Source organism: Pungitius pungitius, chromosome 11 (assembly GCF_949316345.1).
Source record: "Pungitius pungitius chromosome 11, fPunPun2.1, whole genome shotgun sequence".
NCBI lineage: Eukaryota > Metazoa > Chordata > Actinopteri > Perciformes > Gasterosteidae > Pungitius > Pungitius pungitius.
Genome location: NC_084910.1, coordinates 16,995,473 through 17,020,382, shown reverse-complemented (window position 1 = coordinate 17,020,382; position 24,910 = coordinate 16,995,473). Strand labels below are relative to the sequence as shown.

At 50.0% G+C, this 24,910-nt stretch overlaps 1 protein-coding gene across 2 annotated transcripts in view; it reads left to right on the top strand.

Moving 5' to 3' along the window:
- Positions 1–19,256, top strand: part of sema6e (sema domain, transmembrane domain (TM), and cytoplasmic domain, (semaphorin) 6E) — a 28,394-nt gene extending 9,138 nt beyond the window's left edge. The window contains exons 7-17 of one of the 2 annotated variants that reach the window (XM_062565612.1): positions 285–407; positions 1,334–1,422; positions 1,526–1,743; positions 2,333–2,464; positions 2,770–2,925; positions 4,386–4,562; positions 5,216–5,353; positions 9,046–9,120; positions 12,976–13,034; positions 13,548–13,598; positions 16,349–19,256. In XM_062565612.1, coding sequence (XP_062421596.1) covers positions 285–407; positions 1,334–1,422; positions 1,526–1,743; positions 2,333–2,464; positions 2,770–2,925; positions 4,386–4,562; positions 5,216–5,353; positions 9,046–9,120; positions 12,976–13,034; positions 13,548–13,598; positions 16,349–16,590 — 1,460 coding nt within the window. In that variant the 3' untranslated portion in view covers positions 16,591–19,256. Of the gene's footprint in view, positions 1–284; positions 408–1,333; positions 1,423–1,525; positions 1,744–2,332; positions 2,465–2,769; positions 2,926–4,385; positions 4,563–5,215; positions 5,354–9,042; positions 9,121–12,975; positions 13,035–13,547; positions 13,599–16,348 lie in introns of both variants that reach the window. The other variant, XM_062565611.1, reaches the window with a different exon arrangement.
- Positions 19,257–24,910: the final 5,654 nt, after the last annotated feature.

The window sequence follows — 24,910 nt, the reverse complement described above, 5'->3', positions numbered from 1 at the left end:
TGTAATTTGGATTTCGTGCCCTCGACGGGTCCTGATTAGTGGGTTAGATTCTCTGCACTAATCACACGCAAGGGGTCGAGTTCAGGCAGGCGGGGGGGGGGCGGGGCCCAGGCCGGGTCTATGCAGAGTTCACACGAAGGGGGGGTTGTCATTAAAAAGTCTGCCATACTCCTGCAGCACTTCAATAAAAGGTCAATAAAAGTCACCTACTTGAAAAAAGTGGGTTTTTCCAGGAAAATATGATCCCTGACAATTTATCTCAACCCCCCCCCCCGACCCCCCAGGTGGCGATTTCTACTCGGCCACCATGACGGACTTCTTGGCGAGCGACGCGGTGATCTACAGAAGCCTGGGAGAGAGCAGCCCCGTTCTGCGCACCGTCAAGTACGACTCCAAGTGGCTACGAGGTGAGCGCGCGGGGGGGGGGGGGGGGGTGTATGCGACGACTGCCACTCCGACATTCAAACGCCTCCTCGATCGGAGTCCGCTCAGAAGAAGCCCAAAGGGTTCACCGAGCTCGAGGGAGAGCGGATTCTCTGCTAATGACCTCCACCGACCGCTTACTCCACGCGACCATTATAAAATGTAAAAGAGATGATTACTGTTTGATGTGTGTGCGCAGTGACCGATGTGATTCTGTTACGACTCCCAGTTAGCCTCCCACCCCACACACCCCCCCCACCCCCCGAAGCAGCGTGACGCCACTGAGGATGTTTTTTAAAGGCCGAGTGGAGCCGCTGCCTCAATTATGGCGTCAGAAGGAAAAGAAGCTCCTCAAAGCGCTGCTTCTTCGCCCCTCGTGGAGGAAAGGCGACCCGGCGGCGGCCCGCGGTTCGCTTCGCTCAAATCTTTTATCTTTTCCTCGCCGGTTTGCGGCAAAAAAACCTCTCGCCTGCTGCCACGCCGATATGCAAACGTTGCACTTTGTGTGCGGTTAACGTCGAGGTGTTGTAATGCGAGGCAGCGCTTCGTGTTTGCCTTCATTATCTCGTCTAATTGGTCTAATTATCGTCTCGATTTGAGGAACAGTAACTTTGAGCGTTGTGGTGTTGAAGACACGGACTTTGTCTTTTTATCCGTCTGCAGCCTCCAGCTGACAGGAACAAACAATGCAGCCAGCAGATGTCGCGTCCGATAGAAAGAAAAAGACGATTCCTAATTGTACTCTAGTTGTTGTAGTTTTTTGTGTTTTTTTGGGGGATGTCCACCTTGTGTTCCTGATCCCGGGCCATTTCAAAGGCAACCAATTGGACCCCCGCACCGTCTTTCCAAAATTGAGCACGTCTTCTTCTTCTCGTCTCTTCCCCCCCCCCCCCCCCCCCCTCCCCCGCAGAGCCCCATTTCCTCCACGCCATCGAGTACGGGAACTACGTGTACTTCTTCTTCAGCGAGATCGCGGTGGAGTACACCACTCTGGGCAAGGTGAGCCGACCCCTCTCGGACCGGCGCCGCTCCCGCCGCGTCACAGTGTGGTCACCTTCCTTCCTGCTTCTAATCCTTCTCCTGTCTCCCCCCCTCCCACCAGGTGGTCTTCTCCAGAGTGGCGCGCGTTTGCAAGAACGACAACGGCGGCTCGCCGAGGGTTCTGGAGCGCTACTGGACGTCCTTCCTCAAAGCCCGGCTCAACTGCTCGGTGCCGGGCGACTCCTTCTTCTACTTCGACGTGCTGCAGTCGCTGACCAACGTGCTGCAGATCAACCGCCGGCCGGCCGTGCTCGGCGTCTTCACCACGCAGGCCAACAGGTGGCTCCACACGCGCCGGGCCGTCTCGCGGAATCGTTGTCACGTGGCCGCCGCGTCCATCGCGCCTCTCTAGTTCTGCTGAAGGCTTTTTTTTTTTTTTTTTTAAAAGGCATCTGGTTACTTCAAACCGTTAAGTGAAATAACACGGTTTTAAGCTCGGGTTATTTGTTTGACGGCAATATCCGTCGCGCGTGATGTGTTCAAGGACCGTCGGGAGGATGAAAACCAGGTGTTAATTTAGCTTTTTGGAGAGGCTTTGATAAACAGTACTGTTGTGGCATTTGCCTTTCAGGTTTTTATATATATATATATATATATTTTTTTTTGTAAGGGTTCGGAGGGTAAAGGTAATGCATAAGCAGGCGATTGCATGCTGTCCTCCAGTTTCACACACATTAATTCATCTCTATTGGGTTTCTCTTTGATCCATTCCTCCTAAAAATCTGCAAAAAAAACAAAACAATGAGAGATGAAAGAGAAGGCCGATAAAGGCAGGGAGCCCCCCCCGGGAGGAGTACAGTTTCCTGTACACGATGAGGTTGCGTCCCCCCCCCCCCCCCCTCTCTCTAATGTCTGGTCCCTCCAACAGCATCACGGGCTCAGCGGTCTGCGCCTTCTACATGGACGACATCGAGAAGGCCTTCGGGGGCAAATTCAAAGAGCAGAGGAACAGCGAGACGGCGTGGACACCTGTCCCGGAGGACCAGGTCCCGAAGCCCAGGTGAGAGCGTGTCTTTTAAACAACAAACCCGTCAACTTCTCCAGAACGCGGCTCGTCTGCCTCCCACGCCGGAGCTTTTTTTTTTTTCATTTATTCTCGCAGCTGCCGCGGTTATTGTTCTGCACAGACATCATCTGCGAAGAGAAAGGAAGAAAAAATAAATAACGACAAAAGACACCTGTCCCCCCCTACCCCCCCCACCCCCCCTCCCTCGACACCAAACAGCTGTCAGTGTTTTTTTTTTTACATCTGTGTCCGTGGAAACGTGAGCGGTTTTCCTGATGTTCCCGTTTTTGCCGCCGCAGGCCGGGATGCTGCGCCGGCGAGGGCTCGGCGGCGGCCCACAAGTCGTCCACCGCCTTCCCCGACGACACCCTGACCTTCATCAAGTCGTACCCGCTCATGGACGAGTCCGTCCCCTCCGTCAACGACCGGCCCTTCTTCACCCGCACCACCAGCAGGTACAGTGGGGGGGGGGGGGGGGGCGAGTGCAAAGCCAGACTCAATTTGAGAGAGGACGTGCGAGACTGGATCGCGAAATTGTCAGCTGGTAGCTGGTTGATTCACAGATTGGATCTCCAGCCTGATTTTTAATTTGGACCCGGAAGAGGCATTGGTTTTACATTGAGCCAACTGCAGCTTTAATTACACATTTTAGCGCTTTGCCACTAAATGTTATTTACAAAATCGCACAAATATATTCACATCCATTCCTGAGTTAGAAAGCTGCGGCACGTTGCGGCTTTAATGCCGTCACAATGATTCATATCGTAAATCCGTGGCCACTAGTAAACCTCAAAGTACCTCCTGAACGCTTAATATCCTGTTCAGATGACTCCTTGGAGAACATCGTCATTACATCCCACGAGCAGGAACCGTTATCGGTGTTACCGCTCAGAGCCGGAGCTGCACCGGCGAGCAGTACGATTCCCCCTCCCCCCCGCCGCCCCCCCCCCCCCCCCCCCCCCCCCCCCCAGAGGGCTGTGATCGGTATCGATGGGGTGAGCTCAGGTGGAACACACAAGCGTGTCCCTCATTAAAACTCATCCGATCGATTGGACTGAAGGTCTTGGTGCCACAACAAGGGACAAGGAGGTGGGGGGGGGTCGCCTGCACGAATCACACTGATGAAGCACCGATTCATCTTGAAATGTATAAAAAAAACAGGAGGTCTTAAACATTTGGTTGATGCAATATTCCACTTTTGCTTTTTATATGTGTCCTGTTTCTTTACAGGGCTTGTGTGAAAACAATAAGTTAGATCAGTTTATCATGTTTTAGCCACCGTAGTGGCACTTCTTTTTTTTTTTTTTACCAGTTGTGGGGGCACCGAGGCCACAGTCGCCACCTGCATGCCCCACACACACACACACACACAGGAGCCTCCTTCCCACCCCCTGAAGCAGAGCCAGACTGACAGCTCGCCAGACACTGCACAGGCTCCACATTGGGGAAAAAACAGGCTCCGCTCCACATCTGGCGCCAAAAACATCACATCTGCCTCGCCGCTCCCCACGGAGCCGAGCTAGATAAATGCAATCTAACCAGAAGCGCATCACGCACGTCATTGAGATGTGCCAGTTAGGAGTGTGTGTGTGTGTGTGCGGCCTCGGTGGGACCATCTGGGAGGCAGTGAAGGAGAAGTGAGGTCCGCTGGTGTCCTTTTTAATGGAAGAATCCAGAAGCGATGTGAGGCCGAGAAAAATCCCGGGTTTCATTGGGGGGAGTTTGTTGTTTAATGGGGGGGGAGGGGGGGGGATGCAGGCAAAAGGAGACGAGTTGATGGATCGTTTGTTTTCGTTTTGACTTTGACGAAGCGACGGCGTTAAGACGCTAATCAGGAGCACTTGGCGCCGTCGGCCCGGCTCTCTTTGCGGGTCGCTTCGGGCTCCTCATTCTTTCTCCCCCTGCTCCACGACAGATTCAAGTTGACCCAGATAGCGGTGGACACGTCGGCGGGGCCGTCCAAGAACCGCACGGTGGTGTTCCTGGGCTCGGACAACGGGCGCGTGCTGAAGATCCTGGCCAGCACGGAGGGGGCCAACGCGTCCTTCAGCACGCAGCTCCTGGAGGACATCGACGTCTACAACCCCAACAAGTCAGACACTTCGCCCCATTCCTTTTTCTTACATTTACGGGTGTTGGTTTATGTCCCTTTTTGTTTCGTCAGGTCATGTAATCATTAATTAATACATATTTATCAGGTAAAAATACGTACATTTAAAACCCAATCATTTTTTTCCTTTCCATTTACCATTATAAATGCTAATAACAAAGTGAGAGGATAACATTTAGAATTTCTGACAATGACTTTCAGACCAGAAAAGCAGCCGCAGGGCAGCGTCTCTTTGGGGAAAAATAAAAAAAAGAATAACTCGTCGATACGTCACCACCGTTTTGGGGGGGGGGGGGCTGCGTATCCCAGTAACATCCGGCGGATGCTCGGCCCATCTGCTCGTCGGAGAGGAAATTGGAATCATCAGGTCGGACAAAAAGAAGAGTCCGACCAGCCCACAGAAATAGCGATGGGTGCCTCTCTGGTTTAGTCCTTCAGTCTTTGTGCCGTGATGCCGACCCACTCGTCACACTGCACCGCCTGAGGGGATGCTGGTTGTTTTTTTTGTGTCTTCTTTTGTCTTCCGACTCCTGTATAATTTCCACGCGGCTTAAAAAAAAAAGGGGGGGGGGGGGGGGTGTGACGGTGAAATGTTCTCACGGTGACCGTTGGTGTTCTTCTGTGCCCATGTACAGATGCAACGTGCAGGGGGAGGACAGGAGGGTGCTGGGTCTGGAGCTGGATCGGGACCACCACGCGCTCTTCGTGGCGTTCTCCGGCTGCGTGATCCGCGTGCCGCTGAGCCGCTGCGCCGACTACAGCGGCTGCAGGAAGTGAGTTTCTGGGGGGTGGGGGTCACAAACCCTCAGATAATCCCGCTGGCTTAGCAAATGAACTGAGTTAGTCAGAACACAGAGGATTTTCCCCTCCTTGGGTCGGGTGGGGTTTCATATCTGTCAATTGAGGTGGCTTTAGAATTTTATCTGGGCGCCCCCCCCCCCCCCCACCCCCCCGGGATGCTCCGGTCCCTGAGGCGGACCCAGAGCACACTGCAGTGTTTTACACTTCTTACACGGTAAAAGAGCAACAGTTCAAAGGATTTTAGACATTTTCACAGTTTTCTGACAATTTAGATATCAAACAGTTAAATTCAGGAAAGGAAAATGTATCACTAATGCAAATGTAAAATACAGACAAAAATGTATAGATTTACCTTTATTGGACCTGAGAGCGAAATAAACAACATAAAAGAAATAGGACGCGACTCCCAGAAGTGACGCCTGACACTCTGAAGCACCGCGCGAGTTCACGGAAGAAAGCGTCCCCGAAGCTGCCCGGCAACTCAAGAAAAAGAGGATCAATTACCTCTGCAGCCGCCAATTTAAGAAATGCCTCCACTCCCGGTGCTGTTACGTGCTATTAGGACAAAAGCCTGTTCCAAAGAGCAGATGCTTCACTATTATCCAGCTGGTTCGTGGAGTTTGTTGGGCTCAATTTCCCCCAAAAAGCACTCTGATGTTATTAGTGGTGTTGCCACGTAAGTTAGAGTGAGATTAAACTGAGCCGCAAAGGGGGGGGTTGAACGTTTTCATAAGCCGACTCTGATCGGATTCCTCCCTGAGCCTCGTGTCGGACGGCGCGGGATGTCGTGTTTTCGTACGGAGTTTAGTGTGAAACTTGCAGAGTGACAGTGCAGGGTTTTAAATCATGGACTATTGTCCCATGCACACATGGCACATGGCGCGCAGCAGCTCACTACTCAGATCCCCCGACGCTCACAGCCTTATTTGGTTGTTTGCCCGCTTTCAGCCTGATGGTGTCGTCACAGCTCAAATATGTTGGGATTTTAACAAACGTTTAATGGCGGCGGGGACTTTTTAGCATCAATATTGTTTCGTTGGGTACGTTTCGGTCTTGGTTGGATTGTGGATGGAAGGATTTGGCACTCGAGGGATCCGTGCTGTGTGGAGTTTTCTACTTTAATGCCTCTGATACATTACATTCTCATTCTTAGTTAGCACTCGCTTAATAATTAAGATGCTCATTGTATCCCTCTGTGGTTGGTTTTTATGTTTTTCAAAATAAACTAAACCGTGTTGAAAAGAGCAGTCTCCGCTGGCTACATCGCCTCGGTCTCTTTCTCTCTTTCTCCTCGGGGGAAGGTCTTGTTTGTTTTGACTCTTTTGTCCCTCAGAAAGCCAGTGACCACAGGGTGCCGCACGTTGGAAGGTTCTCTCCTCGCTCTCCGTTTTGGCCTCAGCTGATCTACTTGCTCCCCAGCTCTGGGATCTATTTTTGGGTTAGCGGGCGAGGAATGTTGGCCTCATGTATCTCTCTGGCATGCCCCCCCCTCCTCAGCTCCACCGGGAGTACAAATACCCCCCCCATAGCATGCTAAGCCCTCATTGCGAAGGCCTGGAGAAGCTCTCGAGATCGTTTAGTCATAACTTGGATGCAGCTGATTGGCCGGGAGCCAGCGATGGGAACAGGGAGAAAACCGATCGGGCCGGTGTTTCTTCAGCTTACACACCGGCTACATCCCCAAAATCCTTCCTCCGGAGCTGCAGCACACCTCGTCCTGGGATTAGGGGGCCGCCGAAAAGCCTCGCCAGGAGGTCACGTTTCAGCCGCCATATCCTCCCTCACCACACCGATGGATCCGTCTCCCTGCAGATGAGCCCGGCCCCATCGCTCTCTCTGTGTTGCGCTGCCATTTCTTTTTTTCTCTCGCTCTCCTCTTGGCTTCTTCTCCCCCCCCCCCCCCCCTCGCCATCGTCAGGTTTCCATTTTTTTTTTCTCTTTTACTCGAGGCGCGCTGCCAATATTAGGTTTCAGAAAATGCTCTGTTTTTCAGCAGCGGCTAGGAAACTGTAGGGAATGAGACTTTTAATAAAGAAATACAATAAAAGGGGGCAACAAGGGCCCCGACCCCTGAAAGTCTGGTGGAGATTTGGAATAGATTCAACATAGTGATAATATTCTCTTTGCTAGAAACGTGGCAACATTGAAACAAACTATAAAGATAAGATCAATAAGTTTGAATAAACCCGGGTTTTCCCATTGTACCTTTTTAAGTCTTTTAAAGAGTGACGGAGCTGATCAATCAATCACCCCATTGACAATCGAAGCCGGCGGTGTTCCATCAAAAGGACGCCAATCATCGCGACGAAGCTGTAGACGCCACGCAGGATGTTTTACAAACCAAAGAGACACTCAAACAGTGACACGGAAACCCTGCTGCTGCACATCTGTACGAAAATCCACATGTTTGCATTATCACGGAGGCTGGAAAAAACAGCACGGAGTTGTGCCGCTGCCTGAAGGGGGGGGCCCCCACCGGCGCACCACCGGCCCCCGTCTCTCTGGTGCCGTCCCCAGACGCCCGGGGGCTGTTATTATCGTGCCGTTACAGGTGAAAAGCCCCCCCCCCCCCCCCCCTCCCTCCATATGTGCCGTTTGTGAACCGTTTGCAGCTGCAGCCCCGAGGACAAAGCCGCGCCTCCTGTTTGATGTCGGTGAGAGCGACACACTCAGGTGCTCTCTCTCTCTCTCTCGGTGGGACGTCTGCAAACAGAGCGGTGTGCAGATGGCGCGACCACCTCGGTTCAGAAATCGCATTCAATATTTAGAAACCAGGGGGGCCGCGGGGGGGGGGGGGAGTCCCACCGCGTTAAAGCCCGCGTGACGCGCCCACTGCAAATCTGCAGATCTCTGTCTGCTATCAACCTCTTGACTTGGATATAGAGTGCCGATTGGCTCGCCGGCTGTGCACCCAGGAGAAGGTCAGTCTCGGCTGGTCCATGAGGCCCGCGTGAGGCCTCCAGTGACTCGGGCTGGAAGGTGGAGACTCTGAAGCCCGTCCTGGTTTTGGCAAAGGAGAGGAGGTGGAGCGAAGTGGAGAAAGCTGAAGGACAAAAGCGTTTTTTTCAGAAACATTTTTTAAAACCACTCGATCTTTAAAGCGAGACTTAATGGGGTGAAGCAAAGAAACCATTTGCATGATTCAAATGCTGCGTTTTAAACCCTGGATGTACAGATTGGGGGGTCGTTTAATATGACTAAATTGGAGGTAAATTGGGAGTTAACAGCCTGAAAGAGAAATGAGGAGCGTTGTTCTTCCCTTAGTTCAGTAGAAAAACATTAGTCCACAAAAAGAATTCTGTTTTTATTTTTGTCTGTTGTAAAATAGCAGTAACACTTCTTTGTTTTTTTTGACGCTGACAAGTTACTTCATACTTCAAAGCACTCATGCACGCATTTAGCACAATGACAATGTGTCATCACCGTCATCATCATCCAGTCATGAAAGAACACTCGGAAAGACGCTCCACATCTGCGCGTCAAAGTAAGCGAGGCCTTCACGTGGAGCCGATGGCTTAGTGGGAATGTCTACGCGCCAGTTACGTGGCTTTTGATAATCATTTTTTTGTTGTTACGCCTCGTCGCGGTCACGCCGCTCTCCCTCCGCCATCGCTGACCGTCTGTCTGTCTGTCTGTCTGTCTGTCTGTGTCTCTCGTCCAGAAGCTGTCTGTCTTCACGGGACCCTTACTGCATCTGGCTTAAGTCAGGCAGCTGTGCAACGATCGGCCCGGGCTTCAAGTAAGTGACACACACACACACACACACACAGACATATTGGGGGCATTTGTTTTTTTTTTAGAGCTGCGGGTTTCACCTGCTCGTCCTTCAAAATAAAGGTGCTCTGTGGAGCAGCAGGAATGATCCACTGACGGCACAATAAGTTCAATGAAAAAGTTGGGAATAGTGAAGGCCAAATAAAAATGAAGTGAGATATACTTAAAAGGTAATTGTTGGGTCTTTGGTGTGGGACATTTGGATTAACCGTCAACGCATCACAAACTGATGAAGGTTTGTTTGGCTAAATTATGGAAAAAATGCATCATATTATGCTTAAGGAATAGAAAATGATTTCCTAGGGATCAGTCAGATTAATATTTCCCCTTAGTTAACATCTACATTATCACTTAATTAGAAAGGTTTTATGACACTCAAGTGGATTTTATTGGCAGGCATCTCAGTTTATGAACATAAACTTCTAATGTTCAAAGGCGTTGAACACTGTTCATTCCTCATAATGTCACATGGTCTCACTGCTGTAGCAGCACCTGTTTCCACCTCACTACCGGGGGGGCGTGGCCAGAGACGGGCGGCCTGCTGCAGACTTTCTGTCAAATTAACAGTGCAGCAGAAATCCGCCCCCCCCCCCCACTCCCCCCTTCCCAGAGAGGTCTCCAATCATGAACAAGTGGGCACAATTAGCTTTTCCAATCAAACGCTCCGGCAGGTGGTTGTGGCCGTTAATTCTTCTCTGGGCGAAGTTGCGGTTAATTAGCGAGTTCCGCCGCTGTGGTGTTAGGAGAGAGAGGGTGTGGGGGGGGGCACATTAACACATTATTGGCTCTCTAACTCACGGCCACAGCGATCATTTCCACATCTCAGCGGGTTTCCTTTTGAAATATTCCTTTGCTTCTTCATAGGTTCATAGATATTAGTCCAATGTTTTTCCATTTCAACCACCGGTTTCAAAGGTCACCTCTTTGCATCCAGAGGGTGGGAGCTAACGGGAATTTACTTAGCTCAAAACAAAATGGATATCTAATCAAGTAAGACACTTTAATCTGAGGGAAATCTTTGCTGGAACGGTTAGTTTTTGCCTGTGATGAATTAAAGATGCACTGTTTTGGAGCAGGTGAAGTAATGGGTTTTTGAGTGCAGCAAGGCATAGGAAGAAAAGAAAAATGAATCATTTGCCGTGACCTTAAGGAAAGCGGGTTTGCGAGTGGATTTAAGGTTGAGGCTGTGGTCTGCGCTCCGGTTTGGAAGGTTGTCACGAACACATTAATCCCTGCTTGGGTTGGAGAGAGAGAGAGAGAGACAGAGAGAGAGATGTGGCTTCATGCTGGCGAGGTGCTCCAAGCTGCGCCGCGGAGGTTTTGATTTACGAGTGGGTTTCTTCAGCGTGCAGGACGGAGCCGCGCTGGAAAACCAATGAACTGAATCGCCAGAGAGATCAGCCAAAATATCCTGTCCAGACTCAACTGTCGGCTCCCTGCCAGAGGGAGAGAAGGTACGGGACGGGACAACAAAGAAGAAGAAGAAGAAGACGCTCGAAGGGGAAATGGAGGAGAGCGACGTGTCACAAATGGGGAAAGAAGAGAAAACCTACAAGTAAAGAGAGGTGGATTAAAGCAGGGATACGTGAAGGAAGGAGCTGCACCAAGGAGGGAGGGAGAGGAGAGAAGGGCTTTTTATCAATTTGTTACTAAAGTGCACGACATCTGTTTGTCATTTAGCTCTGTTCTGCTCAAGAAAGGAGCCCCCCCCCCCCCGTGAGAAGAGCTGGGAGTCAGGTCATCAGTTGGATGTGCAGCGTGAGCCTCGGGTCTGACGTTGCAGCGACTTGCTTGATCTTGATTCTCTTTTTTTGGGGATGTAAGCGGCAGGATGATGAAGAAGAAGAAGAAGATGGTGGTGGTAACGGCCCTGCAAAAGTTTTCTTTTCTGCACCTCAAACAAATGTTTTTCTTCAAATCATGAGAGGATTTGAAAAATAAAACCATTTCTTCGGTTAAACAGGGTCACAACTTGGACAGTTAGAACTGCAGAGTGGAAACATCTTCATTTCAAAGAGCGACTCTGATCTAAACTTTTCACTCTGATTCACTCCACACCAAGTGGAATCACACCCTTTTATGACGTGACGTCAAACACCAAACTCCTCTCAGTAAAAATACTCCCTCTGAAGATGTGTTTTCTGGTCCCTCACACGAGCATCAAGCACCAAGCTCCCGCGCTTTGATTTGGTTTCCCTCTGGAAGGCACTTCTTGCTGGGTAGGAGAACAATGCAGAGCAGTGCACCAGGTGTGTGTGTGTGTGTGTGTGTCTGCGCCGAGAGGTGCTCTGCAGACGCACAAACCCCAAACACGAGCTGCTTTTACACCCGCCCAATAAAAATTGTGATCCTTTGATGGGATTTCTTTTAGTTGTTACCTCCAGCTGGGCTCCGTTATTCTCTTTCTCCCCCAAATCAGACGCGTGTTGTTTCTCTGAGGAGCACCGAAAAGTGTTTGTCTGGAGGATTGCGAGTCTCCCGACAAAGAGGATCTAAAAATGGCCCCGGATCACGCGTTGACAACTTCCCTTGTTAATGATCGCTGCGTGCCGGAGGACTGCGTGCGCATTTGCATGTAATTGTTTTATTTTTATTATTTTTTATTATCACAGAGCAGAGAGTGCCGACAGTGAATGCCGGATCATTACCCGCCGTGCGTGTGCGGTACGCGAGGCCGCGTCTCGTTTCATGCCGCGCAGGCCTTCACCCTCGATCGGACGAGACGCTGACTCCTTTGAAGGGGGGAGGAAGGAAGGAAAGAAGGAAGGAAGGAAGGAGGGAGGGAGGGAGGGAAGGAAGGAACAGCCTTTCTATTGTAGACACATTGTCACCAGAGCTGCAGAAAATCAATGATTGCCAGATTGGGTTTTATGTCAGTTTTTTTTTTTTCAGGGGGGGGGGGGGGATTTTACGGCAGCCAGTTCAGGATGGAAGACATGGCACAGTTAGAACATTCATTGAGCCACCCCCCCCCCCCCCCCCCCCCCCTCCCCCGGCCCCCACTCAGCACTCTCTTTCGCTCAAATGTGCCTCAGTTTTCACGTTGATTCGATTAGATTTAATCACCAAGTGCAACGAAAAGGCGTAAATCGTCTGTATCGTAGGACAAAAAAAAAAAAAAAAAAAACACCACTCAATCCACCGATCCACGACGTCATGATTTAATCGTTCCCCTAAAACTTGTTTCTTATTCTTGTTGCTGAAGGACGGCTAGCAGCGACGTGGGAGGTTTGGGGTAAATTACAGGTTTTGGTCCCAGTCGCTCTGGATCTAAACACCCCCCCCCCCCCCCCCCCCACCCCCCCGACGTTCCACAGTCATGCACCGAGACGCTTTTATTGCAGAGCGGTCAAACTCCGGATAGCAATTTTCAGCACAGCCCCAGTTGACTAAAATACAGTGCAGCTACAGAAAGTGCCGGGTGTGATGAGAGCGGATCTGGAGAAACCGGAGGAAATGACTGAAGCACCGTCGGAGGACTCGAGGGATCCACGACCCACGACGCGCTGCGGCCTTGTTGGAGATCCGGGGTGGGTGGGGGGCGTACTTTCACCTTCTGGTCCGGCTCGCGCACACCACAGCGGGTGCGGGCGTCCTCAGCCAGACACAAAACAAACGGGGTTTTCTTTGGGTAGCACTTAGCGCTGCGTCTCTGAAGCACTCCTCATCAGCAGAACCAATCCTGGGAAGTCTCAAGAGGTGCTTTGTTAAAAATGGACTGTTAGGAGAATGCCTTGATGCAAATTCACTGATGTGTCTCTTTGTCTTGTTGCTGCGTGTGTGTGTGGGTGTCTTTTGTGTGTGTGTTTTTTCCCTTCAGGGGCGGCTTTGAACAGGATGTGGAGAACGGTTACCATCAGCACTCTGAAACCTGCCACGGTGAGATGGGAATGTTTATTTATTCCCGGTGATTTACATAAGCAATAAAGAAAGCGAGTGAGGAGGGGCGTTGGGGGGGGGGGGGGGGGGGAAACAGCCCATGGCCTGTCATCGGATCTCCACAGCCGGCGCGCATGATTGCGGGTCTAAAGCATTCTAATGGAGCATTACGATGTGTTTATTAGGGGGAGGGGGGGGGGGGGCGACGTTTCGGTTCATACTGAAGGAGCTTGGAAAGTAGTCACAACTCCTTCCGGAACGCTCTTCTCAATCTTACTGTGTCGATTAAGCTCTTATTTACAAAAAAATATATAGGGAATGAATCATTATTAAAAGTTGTCTTTTGGATAAGAAAAAATCTGATTTTACAGGATTTTAAGAGTTAAATGTTCAGAAGAAGACCGATTAAATAATAAAAGCTTATTTAACGCTAGCTAGTTTCGAAAGAAATACAACTAACCCGATCTTTTCTTCACTTTAAACACTTTGAATTGTTTTCAATTTGTCTTCCAGATGTCCTGGCGACCACTCGCAAGCAAAACCCGGGGCTGGATTCGGCGTACGGTCAGTGAACGCCTCTTAAGCGTTTTCCTTATCTGAGCACCAACAGACAAAAGGTTAGAAAAGAATTGTTTCGGGGGGGGGGGGGTTTGTCCGATTACTTGAGGTTCTGTGGGTGAGTTAAACAAACATCGCGAGGAAAGCAACCAAGAAAGTCAAAGAAAAAAAGAAGTGTTTTCTACACTTTGAAACCTTTTTGTATCCAGCAGCTTAAACATTGAAGCCATTGTCTGAGGCAGCGGCCCCATGATGGACCAGTAGCTCCACTGGCTCGGCTAATGCCCTGTATCAAGAAGGATCATCATCCCTGTCACGTCCCATTACTCCCCTGCTGGCCACACCGCACACACGTACACCACCCCCTCCCAGGAAAAAGGAAGCTTGCTGCCGTCTCTGACAAAGATTGAAGAGGCTGCGTCCAGCCGATCGTCTGCCTGCTGCATCGTCCGGAAGCAGTCGCTTTCAATCAGATAGCCGCGGCGAGGGGTTCTACAGACGCACTCCGAGACAGATTGTGGCTGGACGGGGCGGGGCGGGGGCGGGGGGGGTCCCCCCAATGAGCCGGATGAGATGTCGGTCCATTTTCCCTTTTGGCAGAACCACCCGTCCTCCCTCTCTCCCTGTCTCTCTCTCTCTCTCTCTCTCTCTGAGGGTGCGCTGCGTCCCCGCCGGAGGAATTACCGCTCAGTGTTGTTGAGCAACCCCTCGGTGGGGGGGGTGGGCTCATCACCCCGAGGCTTCACTGCACCGATTTGAAGCTTTTTCCGTATCTTCCTTGCTGATTCAAGTCTCCCGCGCTGCAGATCAATTATCAGCTTTCCTCGATGATAGAAACCTCACGTATGGCGTCACACAAAAGGGTTACGTCTTTTTTTTTTTTCTTACACCTCGCTGTCAGGCAAACAGTCCCAGTCGGCAGAGGGGGGGGGGGGGGGTTACGAGACAAACACTGGCCTGTGTGGGCAATCAAATGATCTTCTGTTGTAGAGTGTGCTTTGTTTTTTTCACGCCGTCGACAGATCCTTCGCTCACACTGAGTGAAACACAATTGATATAAATCTAAGTAATGGAGTCGTGCGGCTCTTCTCCGACGTGCCAGGGCCAAACAACCCCCCCACCCCCTCCCCCGGTGTGCAGTTTTAATTTGCCCGGCGCAGATGGCGAAGCGGCGGGGCGTCTCATTCAGAGTGAACGCTGTCAACTGCCTCGCAGGGAAAGAGAGAGAAAGAGAAAGAGAACAAGCCCCCCCCCCGCCCTCCCCCCTCCCCTACCCTCCCACACACAGTCGTGGAGTAAGCTTCTGCAGAACGATAACATTATGGACGGCTTATTAGCGCAGGAGCCCGAGCCAATAGCGGCGTGCTGCTGGGCCGGACCTCAAGGACAACACGGAGCTAATGATGCAATCAAGACGTGAAGCGTGTGATGGGGATGGATGCGCCTGATGATACGGGACCCGCGGCGGCTGAATTGCATTTCGGCCGCCGCGGGTCCTTGGCGCCGGTTTGAAAGGGGTTCAGAATGGTGGCGTGAGCCTTTTTTCCTGTGAAAAAACGGATGGAGTGAGGTAGTGGAAAAGGAGTCGTCTAAGGGCCGAGCCAGCCGCCCGGTCTCTGTTTCGGCTTATCTGTGAAAACGCTTTAACGGTGGCCGGAGGTCAGAGCGTGTTAAGAGATGGGGGAGGAGTCTTCTTAAAAAGAATAAGGGGAATGAGGATTATAGGACTGCAGAGTGGTTTGAATAACCGTGTATTCTGTCAAATCATGGATGGAGTATTAAAATGCCTTAAACATTCATTACTCAAGTTGAAGTATCAACTCAAGCTTTTTACTGAAGTATAAAAGTACTGGTTTCAAAACTACTTAAAGTAAAAAAGTAAAAGTATTGTAAGGGGGGAAAAATGTCCATTAAGGACAAACTCTCAATGTGTGACCTGGCTCACAGAACAACATGATGGTGCCGTCGGATCACGTGACCTGCCGTTCAGATGGAACGGGAACATGGCGACATTCAGAGAGGGACACGCGTATCGACCCGCGTGCTGTGTGACTTAAACAAAGACAACCAGAACCCGTTTACCAGTGACGGCTAAATGACGCACACGCTGCTCCCATTGGTTAGACTGCAGTGTCTCCCCATGGTTTACTACTTGTATTTTATTGTTCCAGGAAACACAATTGTCTATTGCCACTTTAATAGCTGTGTTTTGATGCTAAAATGTGCTAATAATATATTTTGGTAGTATATTTGCCGTAAAGTTGCAGATTGCAAACGTTCCTCTTGGGTCCTTCAGGTAAACGTAGAAATGTCAAAGGGCCCGTATTCGAAATGCAGAAATGAGGCGCTATAAGCTATCCAAAATGGACCAATTCATAGTTTCGGTATAAATATTAACTCTATGCTAATAAAAGCCCCTTTGACTCCACACGCTGGCCCTTCAAAGGGTATCAATGGTTTTCGAAGGGCGATAATAGCGGCGATATTCTGGAGAATCGTGGAATTGCAAACGTTGGAATGCCACGATCGGAGGTCCTCGGAGAGTTTGAGTGTGTGTGTGCGTGTGTGTGTGTGTGTGTGTGCGCGCTCATCATGTTGTGCGCAGCCATCCCTGGGTGTTTTTATGGTGACGGTTTTACTTTCCACTCAGAAGTCGCCCTCATCTTTCTGAAGTTGATTCTCCAGGCTGATTCACATTTCACTAATTACTCACTCTTCCTCCTCCTCCTCCTCCTCCTCCTTGGTTACAACCGCAGGGAAGACCACACCCACAAGCGCCACCACAACCTATCACGCGGCGGCGTTCCCTAAGGAGGCAGGTGACCCTGAAAGAGGTACAGGTCCTGACGGCCCCCCCGCCGTGGGGGAGCAAGGGTCACCTGACTCGGAGCCAATCAGTGTGGAGATGGAGGGTAAGGGGGGAGGGATGTCCGTCCTCAGTCAACCTGCAGGGGGGATTGCACTGCTGGGCCCCGAATGCCTCGTCGTACGCCGCTAACCAGACTGAACACTAACAAAACAAAACAAACAAACAAAAAAGTCACGTTTCACTCTGGAAGAACATCACGCATGCCTGCACTGTATCATTCCGATCATATGACCTGCGTTTCCGTGGCAACGGCACTCATTTCAAACAGCTAATGTGGAAAATGACATTGGAGACTCCTTCAACCAAAGAAATGGTTAAAAAAAAAAATGGCAATTTTGGTGTTGACCAGTGAAAGCAGGAGGCGGCGGCCGACCATGCAAGAAGTCATGTGATGCATGCGAATACATGTAAATGTTCCCCCAGGGTGAAATCTAAATTGAATTAGCTCACTAACTCTTAACTCACTAGTTAAACTAATCTACTGGCGACGGTTGATTTTCTTGATGCACGCGCTTCATTAGTCACGAGATTACGCGCAGCATGCGGATAGAGCATGAAGAGCCGGGGGGGACGACCTTCTTGTACCGCCATGTTCAGCTCGTGTACCTCCGTGTGCTCAGCGCGGCGGCCACGGAAGATTTAATGACTGGTACTAAGTATACAGCAAAGTCTCTAATTAACTCCTCTAAACAGCACCGCTCCCTCCTGGGCTCTCTTCATCTTTTATTAAGCTCGTCAGCATTCACAAATATTCCCCCGATTGTTCTCCCACACCTTGAAAGAACTCCAGGTCGCATCTTCCTTTCTCCCTGTGACCATTCATTTACATTTATTATTTCCCTGGGCTGCAAGAACAAGTCGTTCAAAGTCCAGATGTCAACTTCCAGGCTTGCTGCTGTTCCACCGGCGTCTACAACTAAATCTCATATTCAACTATTCTTACGAATATGACAATATTCTGACCATTTGGAAAAGAATTGCAGCCAATCCTGTTTCAGGGGGGGGGGGGGATTCTTATTTGTGAACAACTTTAAACAATAAATTACAGGAACCCTTTAAGCTCTAAAAATTGTTTCTGCTGAATCTTTGTGAAGAAACATCAGTTATTTGAATCAAGTTTTCTGTTCCCACTTTAATAAAAGCATCCAGCCAGTAATCTTGCAGCTAAAGACCCTTCAACTTTCCCACCGCACCTCCCATCTGCCCCAATAAATCACATGACCTATAAAACTCCAGCCAGTTCTTAAATATTTAATCACATCTCGATCTTCATAGGCTCAAGTCTCATTATTTCTTAGATTTTTAATTTGACAGTTAGTCCGCTCTCATACTAATTAACACAGCCAGAGCAGGAAGTGCAACAAAACGCCTCCGCAAACCCTCAAATGACCAGTTAAAGAAACCAGTACAGCAGAGAGGAAGTGTTTGGGGTTCGTTCGCCATTTGGATGTGATTCAGGGAGGACAAATGATTTTATTTTCCTTCACGTCCTCTCGTCGCCGCTTGCTTGCAGGGGGGCGTCCTGTCAGAAGTCCATAAGTCCTCGGCGAGGGGGAAACGAGCTTCCAATCCGGGCCGACAACACTCTACCGCCGTAATGATGAGCTACTCAGGCTCAAATGAGAAAAGCCCGTAACAAATAAATAACCAGCGGGGGCCTGAGCCCCGGGGGAGTAATACGAGAGCCGGGGGAGGCGGTGGGCGGTGCGGCGGGATGTAATAGAAACGGGAAAAAGGCAATCTGTTTCAGCCAGGGACTGTGACGCCGCCGGTTCAATCAGAGAGAGCCGCGGCGGGGGGGGCGGCTGGATGAGGATGGAACGGCACCGGCCTTCCGAGGGGGGGGGGGCCTCCGCTCTCTCCCTCCCTCCCCGTCCATTGCTCACCGGAGATACGATTCTACGGCTCTGTCACAAACCTCCCAGCGGGCCACGTGGCGAGCCGGTAGAGACACCGACAGAGACACCGAGGACGTACTCTCCATCGCATGCGTTAGCTCGCCAGCTAGCCATCGCGCTACGTGGTCAAAGCACCGTCTCAACAATGAGGACTTTTTCACCTCATGAAATGTAGTTTTTCGGGGCAGTTAGCTCCCCGAATAGCCCCCGGGCTAGCTAGCCCGACAAGCTGTGAAGAACTTTTAAAGGGGTTTGAATCATTCTCAGTTTTAATAGTGTTGACTCTAAACGACTTAAAGTAAATATGACCACCAGCCGTGAGATTGGCCATCCCATGGCAATTATATTTAATACTTGTCATCCGTGCCACCGGGTTGGATTACCGCTAGATTTAGGACTGTCAGGTCCTGCACCACTAACATTTTTTGGGACCTCGGTGCTTAGCATAACGACTTTAATTTAGGCGTTATTTTAAACTCTCCACCAAAAGTCTCTTTTTCACAGGAGAAACCTGGACTTGTCATAGGAGGAAAAGCACAGGTGTTGCTAATAACATCGGCGAAGGCTAATGTGACAGTGAGCCGGGGGGGGGGAACAATTCGAGGACCGTCAAACCGAGGGAGCTAAATAGCATCCAGCCACCATTAGATTCATTACTCGCACCTGTGCTGTCCACGCCGCCACGCGTCAAGGAGTCCAATTCACACCAGCTTTCCCTGCTAAACGGAGTTAGCTAGCTCGCTAAAGGGGTTCAACATTACAGGAGATAGTGGCTTAATACGCGCAGCTGTCGGAACTCCAACCGCCTTACGTCTGCTCATCTTCCTTCAAAGCGAGGACAGTCGGTCTTTCTCCATTATTGGGTAGGGTTAGGGTTACCTAACCCTGCGTTATGCAAACATCGGGGGGGGGGGGAGGCTAAAAGCCGGGGGTGGGGGGCAGGAACCCGTTGACCCCGCTGCCCGTTTAGGACACCGTTAGCAGTGAGGTGGCGACTCGTCGAGCCGTTTCTGGTCGTGGATCGCCCACCTCTGCAGAAAACGCCGTGTCAGCAGAACCGCGTCTCCCCCCCCCCGCGGCGCTCCGGGTTCTAGACCTCTCTGGTGTTTTTTTTTTCTTCCTCCGCCCTCTGTTGTTAGTTGAGTTCTTCCAGCACATTCAGATGAACCTGCGTGGGTCGGACTAAAAAGCAGCTTATTTCCCTGACGAGCGATAACAGAATCCAGCAGAACTCATTAAAGCGCTACGGCAGGAGAGCAGGGAGCAATCTCAGGGCCGAACCTCTCCGTGAAGAAGAGCTGGTGGTGTACGGAGGTGCTTGGTGAAAGGAAGGGAGGCGGGGGGGCGGGGGGGCTTAAAGGCTATTTGTAATAAGTTAGTTATTTATACTTATGAAGAGCATGGCAGCAGACACATAATGCCCGTATAATGCCGTCACTGACAGGACTCCGGCTGCGTGTAACCTCCAACTCAGAAAAAGCTTCATGCCGCATCAGCATCAACGGCTTCCAGGATGCGTTTTATGTGTTTTCGGGGGGGTCGTCACACTTTACTCCCTCTGGCCTTGAATGTTTCACTGCAATACATTAGTCCGGCACTTCTACGGCAAACGTAGATGCACATACAGGCAGAGGTGAGTCGATGTGCACATCCATCTATTTGCATTTGACTATTTCTGCAGTTTTAAAATGGTATCAAATGCATGTAGAATGTTTTTGATAAAATATCAGAATTAGAAAGCTTTGTTTTGGCTGCTTTTCCTGGCGCATGTCAGATTGGCACACGGACATGAGCATTCTAGGCTGCATCAGAGGCATTTCTGTCGCTGGCATCGGACCAACTCTACTTTTCAGCCACAGTCTGAGCTGCTCCCCCTCTGTGTGTGTGTGTGTTTTTCTAAGAAAGCCCATTAACACTTCTTTTCTAAATAGACTCCTGACTTTGTTAGATTTGATTCAAATAACACTTTGGATTGGAAATGATTTTGGAGTTTGGGTTCAATTAAGTCAAAAATTAGTCAGTCACCAGTACAAAAAAGATCAGCAGCAGTGGAAATTACTTGATTTTTTTTTTTTCCATTCCAGCGATCATCCGGAAAGCAACTGTCATTTTTTTTTCCACACTGTAGACTTTAAAATATTAAATAGCTGGGCTTTAATGGTCTGACTGAGGCTGCATATGCAGGAGATGTCCATCACGCCGTCGAACTTCATTCAGCCCGTTCGACCCGACTCCTTCTGCCCGATTTCTCAGCAGTCAGAACATCCGTCTCGCTTTCTGTCCGACGCCGGGCTCCCCGAGTCGTTGTCGCCGCCGCGGTGTAACGGCGCTTCGTTTTAAAGGTCGCACAGAGCCGGGGGCCACTAGGACATCACGCCTCGCTACAGAAACACCGGGTAGTGGGGCTACAGTGGCTCGGTGTCGGGATTGGCGGGGGCCCGCAGTGATCCAATCCACCCTCTTAACCCCTTCACCCTTTCATCTGTGTCATTGACCTCTGGGGAGTGTTTCCTCCTTGCTCTACCTGCCTGTTTCTCCTCGTTCTTTTCTTTCTTCAGTTGGACTGAACCCTTTGAGCTGCACCTGCCTCCTTGGTTGAGTTCTCTCTCACTGACCCCCCCCTTTTTCACCGTTTCTTTCAAATCCGCCTTTTTTCAGTTTTTTTATTTTTTACAGCCGATGTCTGAAACTGAGCCGTGTGCCTTGAGTGCAGTTTCTCCCTTAAAGCAGCAGTTCACCCCAAAGACGTGATTCTTTGCACAGTGCCAGCGACATTGAGCTCAAAAACCGAAATCTGTGGTTTAAAACAAGCTGACTTTGGTGTGGACTGTGTCTTTAAGTCGGTCTGGTTAAAGTCAAGATTCTTCCAGTGCCGCCTTTCCCTCTTGGTAACAGGAACCGGGTGAAGTTTGCATTGGAACCGTTTTTGCTTTACCGGCCAACCGAATAAAACAAATCCTCTTTTTTGACGTTTTTGATGCAGATGCACGTAGAAAAGAGAAGAAAGAAAAAAAACAACAACAACAACAAAAAAGGACATTGCTCGGTGCATGTGCTCTGCCTGGTTTAGAGACTTGTGATAAGCTGATCACACACCGTTAAAGGCTCAGTTCACCCAGTTCACCCACCCCTTCATGCTGGGAGGGCTTTTTGCCATCTCACTGTTGTATTAAAGGTGACTGGGACCTTCTCTGGTCAAAGTGGTGGAGAATCTGACCCACAAAACTACGTTCATGTTTGGGTTTTGTGGAAATGCTTCAAGCAATATAAAAAAAAAAAAAACTCCACTCCCCTCCGTGGCCACCGGAGTGGAAGCTTACAAGTGAGCAAGTGGATTTTGGTTTTTAAATTTTTTTTTATTCATTTGACTGAACCGCTCCTTTTTAACAAACCGCCGCCTTTCATGTGGCTGTTTGAAGCAAAATTCTCTACTGCTACTTAAGAACTTGACTTTCCCCTCAAAGCGCAGGTGTAAATATTGAAGGACTTCATACCGACGGCATGGCTCCGTATTGCCAGATGCCACGTTGCGCCTAATTTACCAGCATTCAATCAGACCCGTAATGAAATCTATGCTCTTCATGCACCGGCACACCTGGAATGAAATGCAGCGCTCATTACCACTATTTTGCAATTGAAGTGGATCCGTTACCATACACCGCGTCACCTTGGCCTCGCGCGCGTCTACATCAAAGTGCGTCCAATTGGAGGAGCACTGATGTGGAATATAATGCAAATTCCTAATAACAAGTGTTCATGATTGAATTCACTCAACAGCCAGAACACACACACACACACAGTGTATACTAGGTGTGTGTGTGTGTGTGTGCACTCGGCGGCTGACACATGTGATCATGCTCTGTTTGCTAATCGTGTCTGTCAGTGCACAGACGTCAGGTATTAAAACTGTCAAATTACTAAAGCTCACAGACACATTTGGAAAAAGGGAAAATATTTGTTGCAGCTTCAACCTGCGGGTGTTTCAAATAGTTATTTCTCTATAGTGGGAGAAATAAATCTGCAGCATTAGGGGGGAGGAGGGGGGGCGGGGTTGTAAATGTTTGCCTGTGAAGCTCGGGGCCTTTCTGTCTCTCATTGGGACGGAGGAGCAGCCATTAAGGGAACAATTACATGCACTTGTAGGCTCGCGGAAGCAGAAACTAATTAGGGCTCTTTTGGAACATCTTCACCGGAGGTTCATCTAAAGCACAACACAAGTTGTTGTTGTTGTTGTCCAGGTTACAAAAGCATCCAAGCGCACCCCTTTCAGAAAAGCTCAATCCTACGGAGGAAAAAAAAGGCAAGTTCCTCTTCGTCTAATCGTCCCGGTTTTGACCTTGATGGCGTCGTCTGAAATGAAAGACGCCCGGTCTCCTTCCTGCCGAGATCTGAAACGCAACTTTTTGTGAGGGTGTTCTGATGCCTTCTGCGAACAGATGCAGAAAGAAGTGTGAAACGTCAAAGTGTTTCCGATTACCCGTAATTGGTGTCGTGGTAACGCGTGTGTGTTTTGGGTGCCGCGTCGTTAACAAAGTCGGGTTCTTCGCCTAATAACGTCCTCGCCGGGCCACGTGTCATTAGCTCGCCCGCAGAAAGGAATACTTAACGCTTGGCAGAAGGCCATTTCTTTTGCAATCCTCCACCTCCAATTAGAAAAGAAAAGAAGCACCGCGTAAAACCTTTCCATGTTTACGTCGCCTGCATCGCTACCGTCTATTTTTAACAATGCGGCTGCAGTCACACGTCGCTTCTCTTCCCCCTCGGCGCCGCGGCGAGCAGCGCGACGGGGTTGTGTTCTCCCACCGCATCACAGCTGCCGCGCAGCGCCGGGCTTCAATAAACCCGGCAGAGTGACGATCTGTCACTCACTCCATCGCGTGTGTCTGCCTCCTCCTCCTCCTCCTCCTCCTTCAAACCTGCTCCTCACACATACATCCTTTCTGCTTCTCTCGGCCCTTTCATCTCCACGATCCTCCTGCGCTGTCGCTCGCGTCTTCGGGTCCTGTCACACTCACTCCCCTCGTCCACGGTTTGTCACCGAGGTGGACTTTCATCCTTAAATCTCCTCTTCCCCCCCCACCCCCCGCCTCCATGCCCTCCTTGACTCCAACTCATGGGGCCCATCTGTCTTTTTACCTTTCGGCCGACTCTTGAATCGATGTCCGAGAGCGCCGCTGACTCTGCAGCTACGGAAACATTTAAGGCCATTTGTGAAATGGGAGAAAAACGCCTCGACTAAGGTTGGCGATTTATATTTCCACCCCCCCCCTCCCCCCGGCACCTGGAGGAACCGTTCAATAGGGGGGCGGGGGGATTCGTGGGCCAGAGAGACCTACCACCAGCCGACTTGTGTAACATACCAGTGTATTAAAAATAAATAACTGGTGTTAGATTGCTTCTCCCACTGGGATCACATTTACACTCTTTAATGTGGGCATAAGTCAAAGCAATCATGAGAGAACAATTTGAGTGTTTTTTTTAATTTTTTTTACTAGAGGCTTATTTCTAAAAAAAAAGATTATAGTGCACCAATGTATCACTCACTGTGGTAGCGAAGCACGACTCCAAAATGATTGTATTGACACATGACAGGTAATAAGCCTTCATTAGCACCCCCTCCATAATGAACAGCAGCTTCAGGACTTCAAGAAGGAACTCGTTTAGAAACGCATGTCAGCACAAAAGCTCGTTGACTCTAAATTTGAGGACAAGATTTTCAAAGTAAAAGTTTTTTAAGGGATCCGAACGGAGCAAATGCAAATTATTTTTCACTTTTGTTAAAGATGCGAGCGGATTTGTCTCGAGAGAACAGCGTTTCCATCTACCAGTCCAGAATGTAGAGTATTTCACCCACTGCAGAATACAATGACCCACTGTACACATCTGTACACATCTGCCCACATCGTGGGAGGAATCACTCTCAATGTCTTCTAGCACACATTTCTGGAGCAAAGCGCCTTCATTCATTAAATCTGGGTCAGTTGATTCCGAGAAAAAGATTTTAAATTTGCACAAATGAAGACCTAATTATTCCCCCCCCACTCCCCTACACCAATCATGCTCTTCCTCATCATCATCATCATTCCCAACGTTCAGACATCGTCTTCCTTCCTCAAACTTTCATCAGCAGCTGAGTTTCGCTAGTTTGGAACACCTGCATTTTCTCCCCTTCTCGCCGCAGCTCAGCCGTCGGCCTCCTCAGACTAATCAGTTTCACAGAAACTGTCATTAAGGGGGGGGGGGGGGGGGGGATGGGGGGGCTCTGACACCCCAGATGGCGGCAAGCCTCTTGCAAATGAGCTCTGATTACGAGGAGGTGGGAGGTTTCGCTCCTCTTCGCGCCGTTACCTTTCACGCCATTAGGCGCGCACGCGGGGGGGGGGGGGGGTCACGTGGCCCAAGGACATTTACACGCTGGATTTACCTCGGCAACGTTAACCTTGTGTTGTCCCGTCCCACCCCCCCTCCCCCTCCCCCGGCTTCGCTTTGAGAGGACTTGACAACCTCGTTTAAATCCGCAAGCTTTTCGGTGGTCGAACCTGTTATTTTTG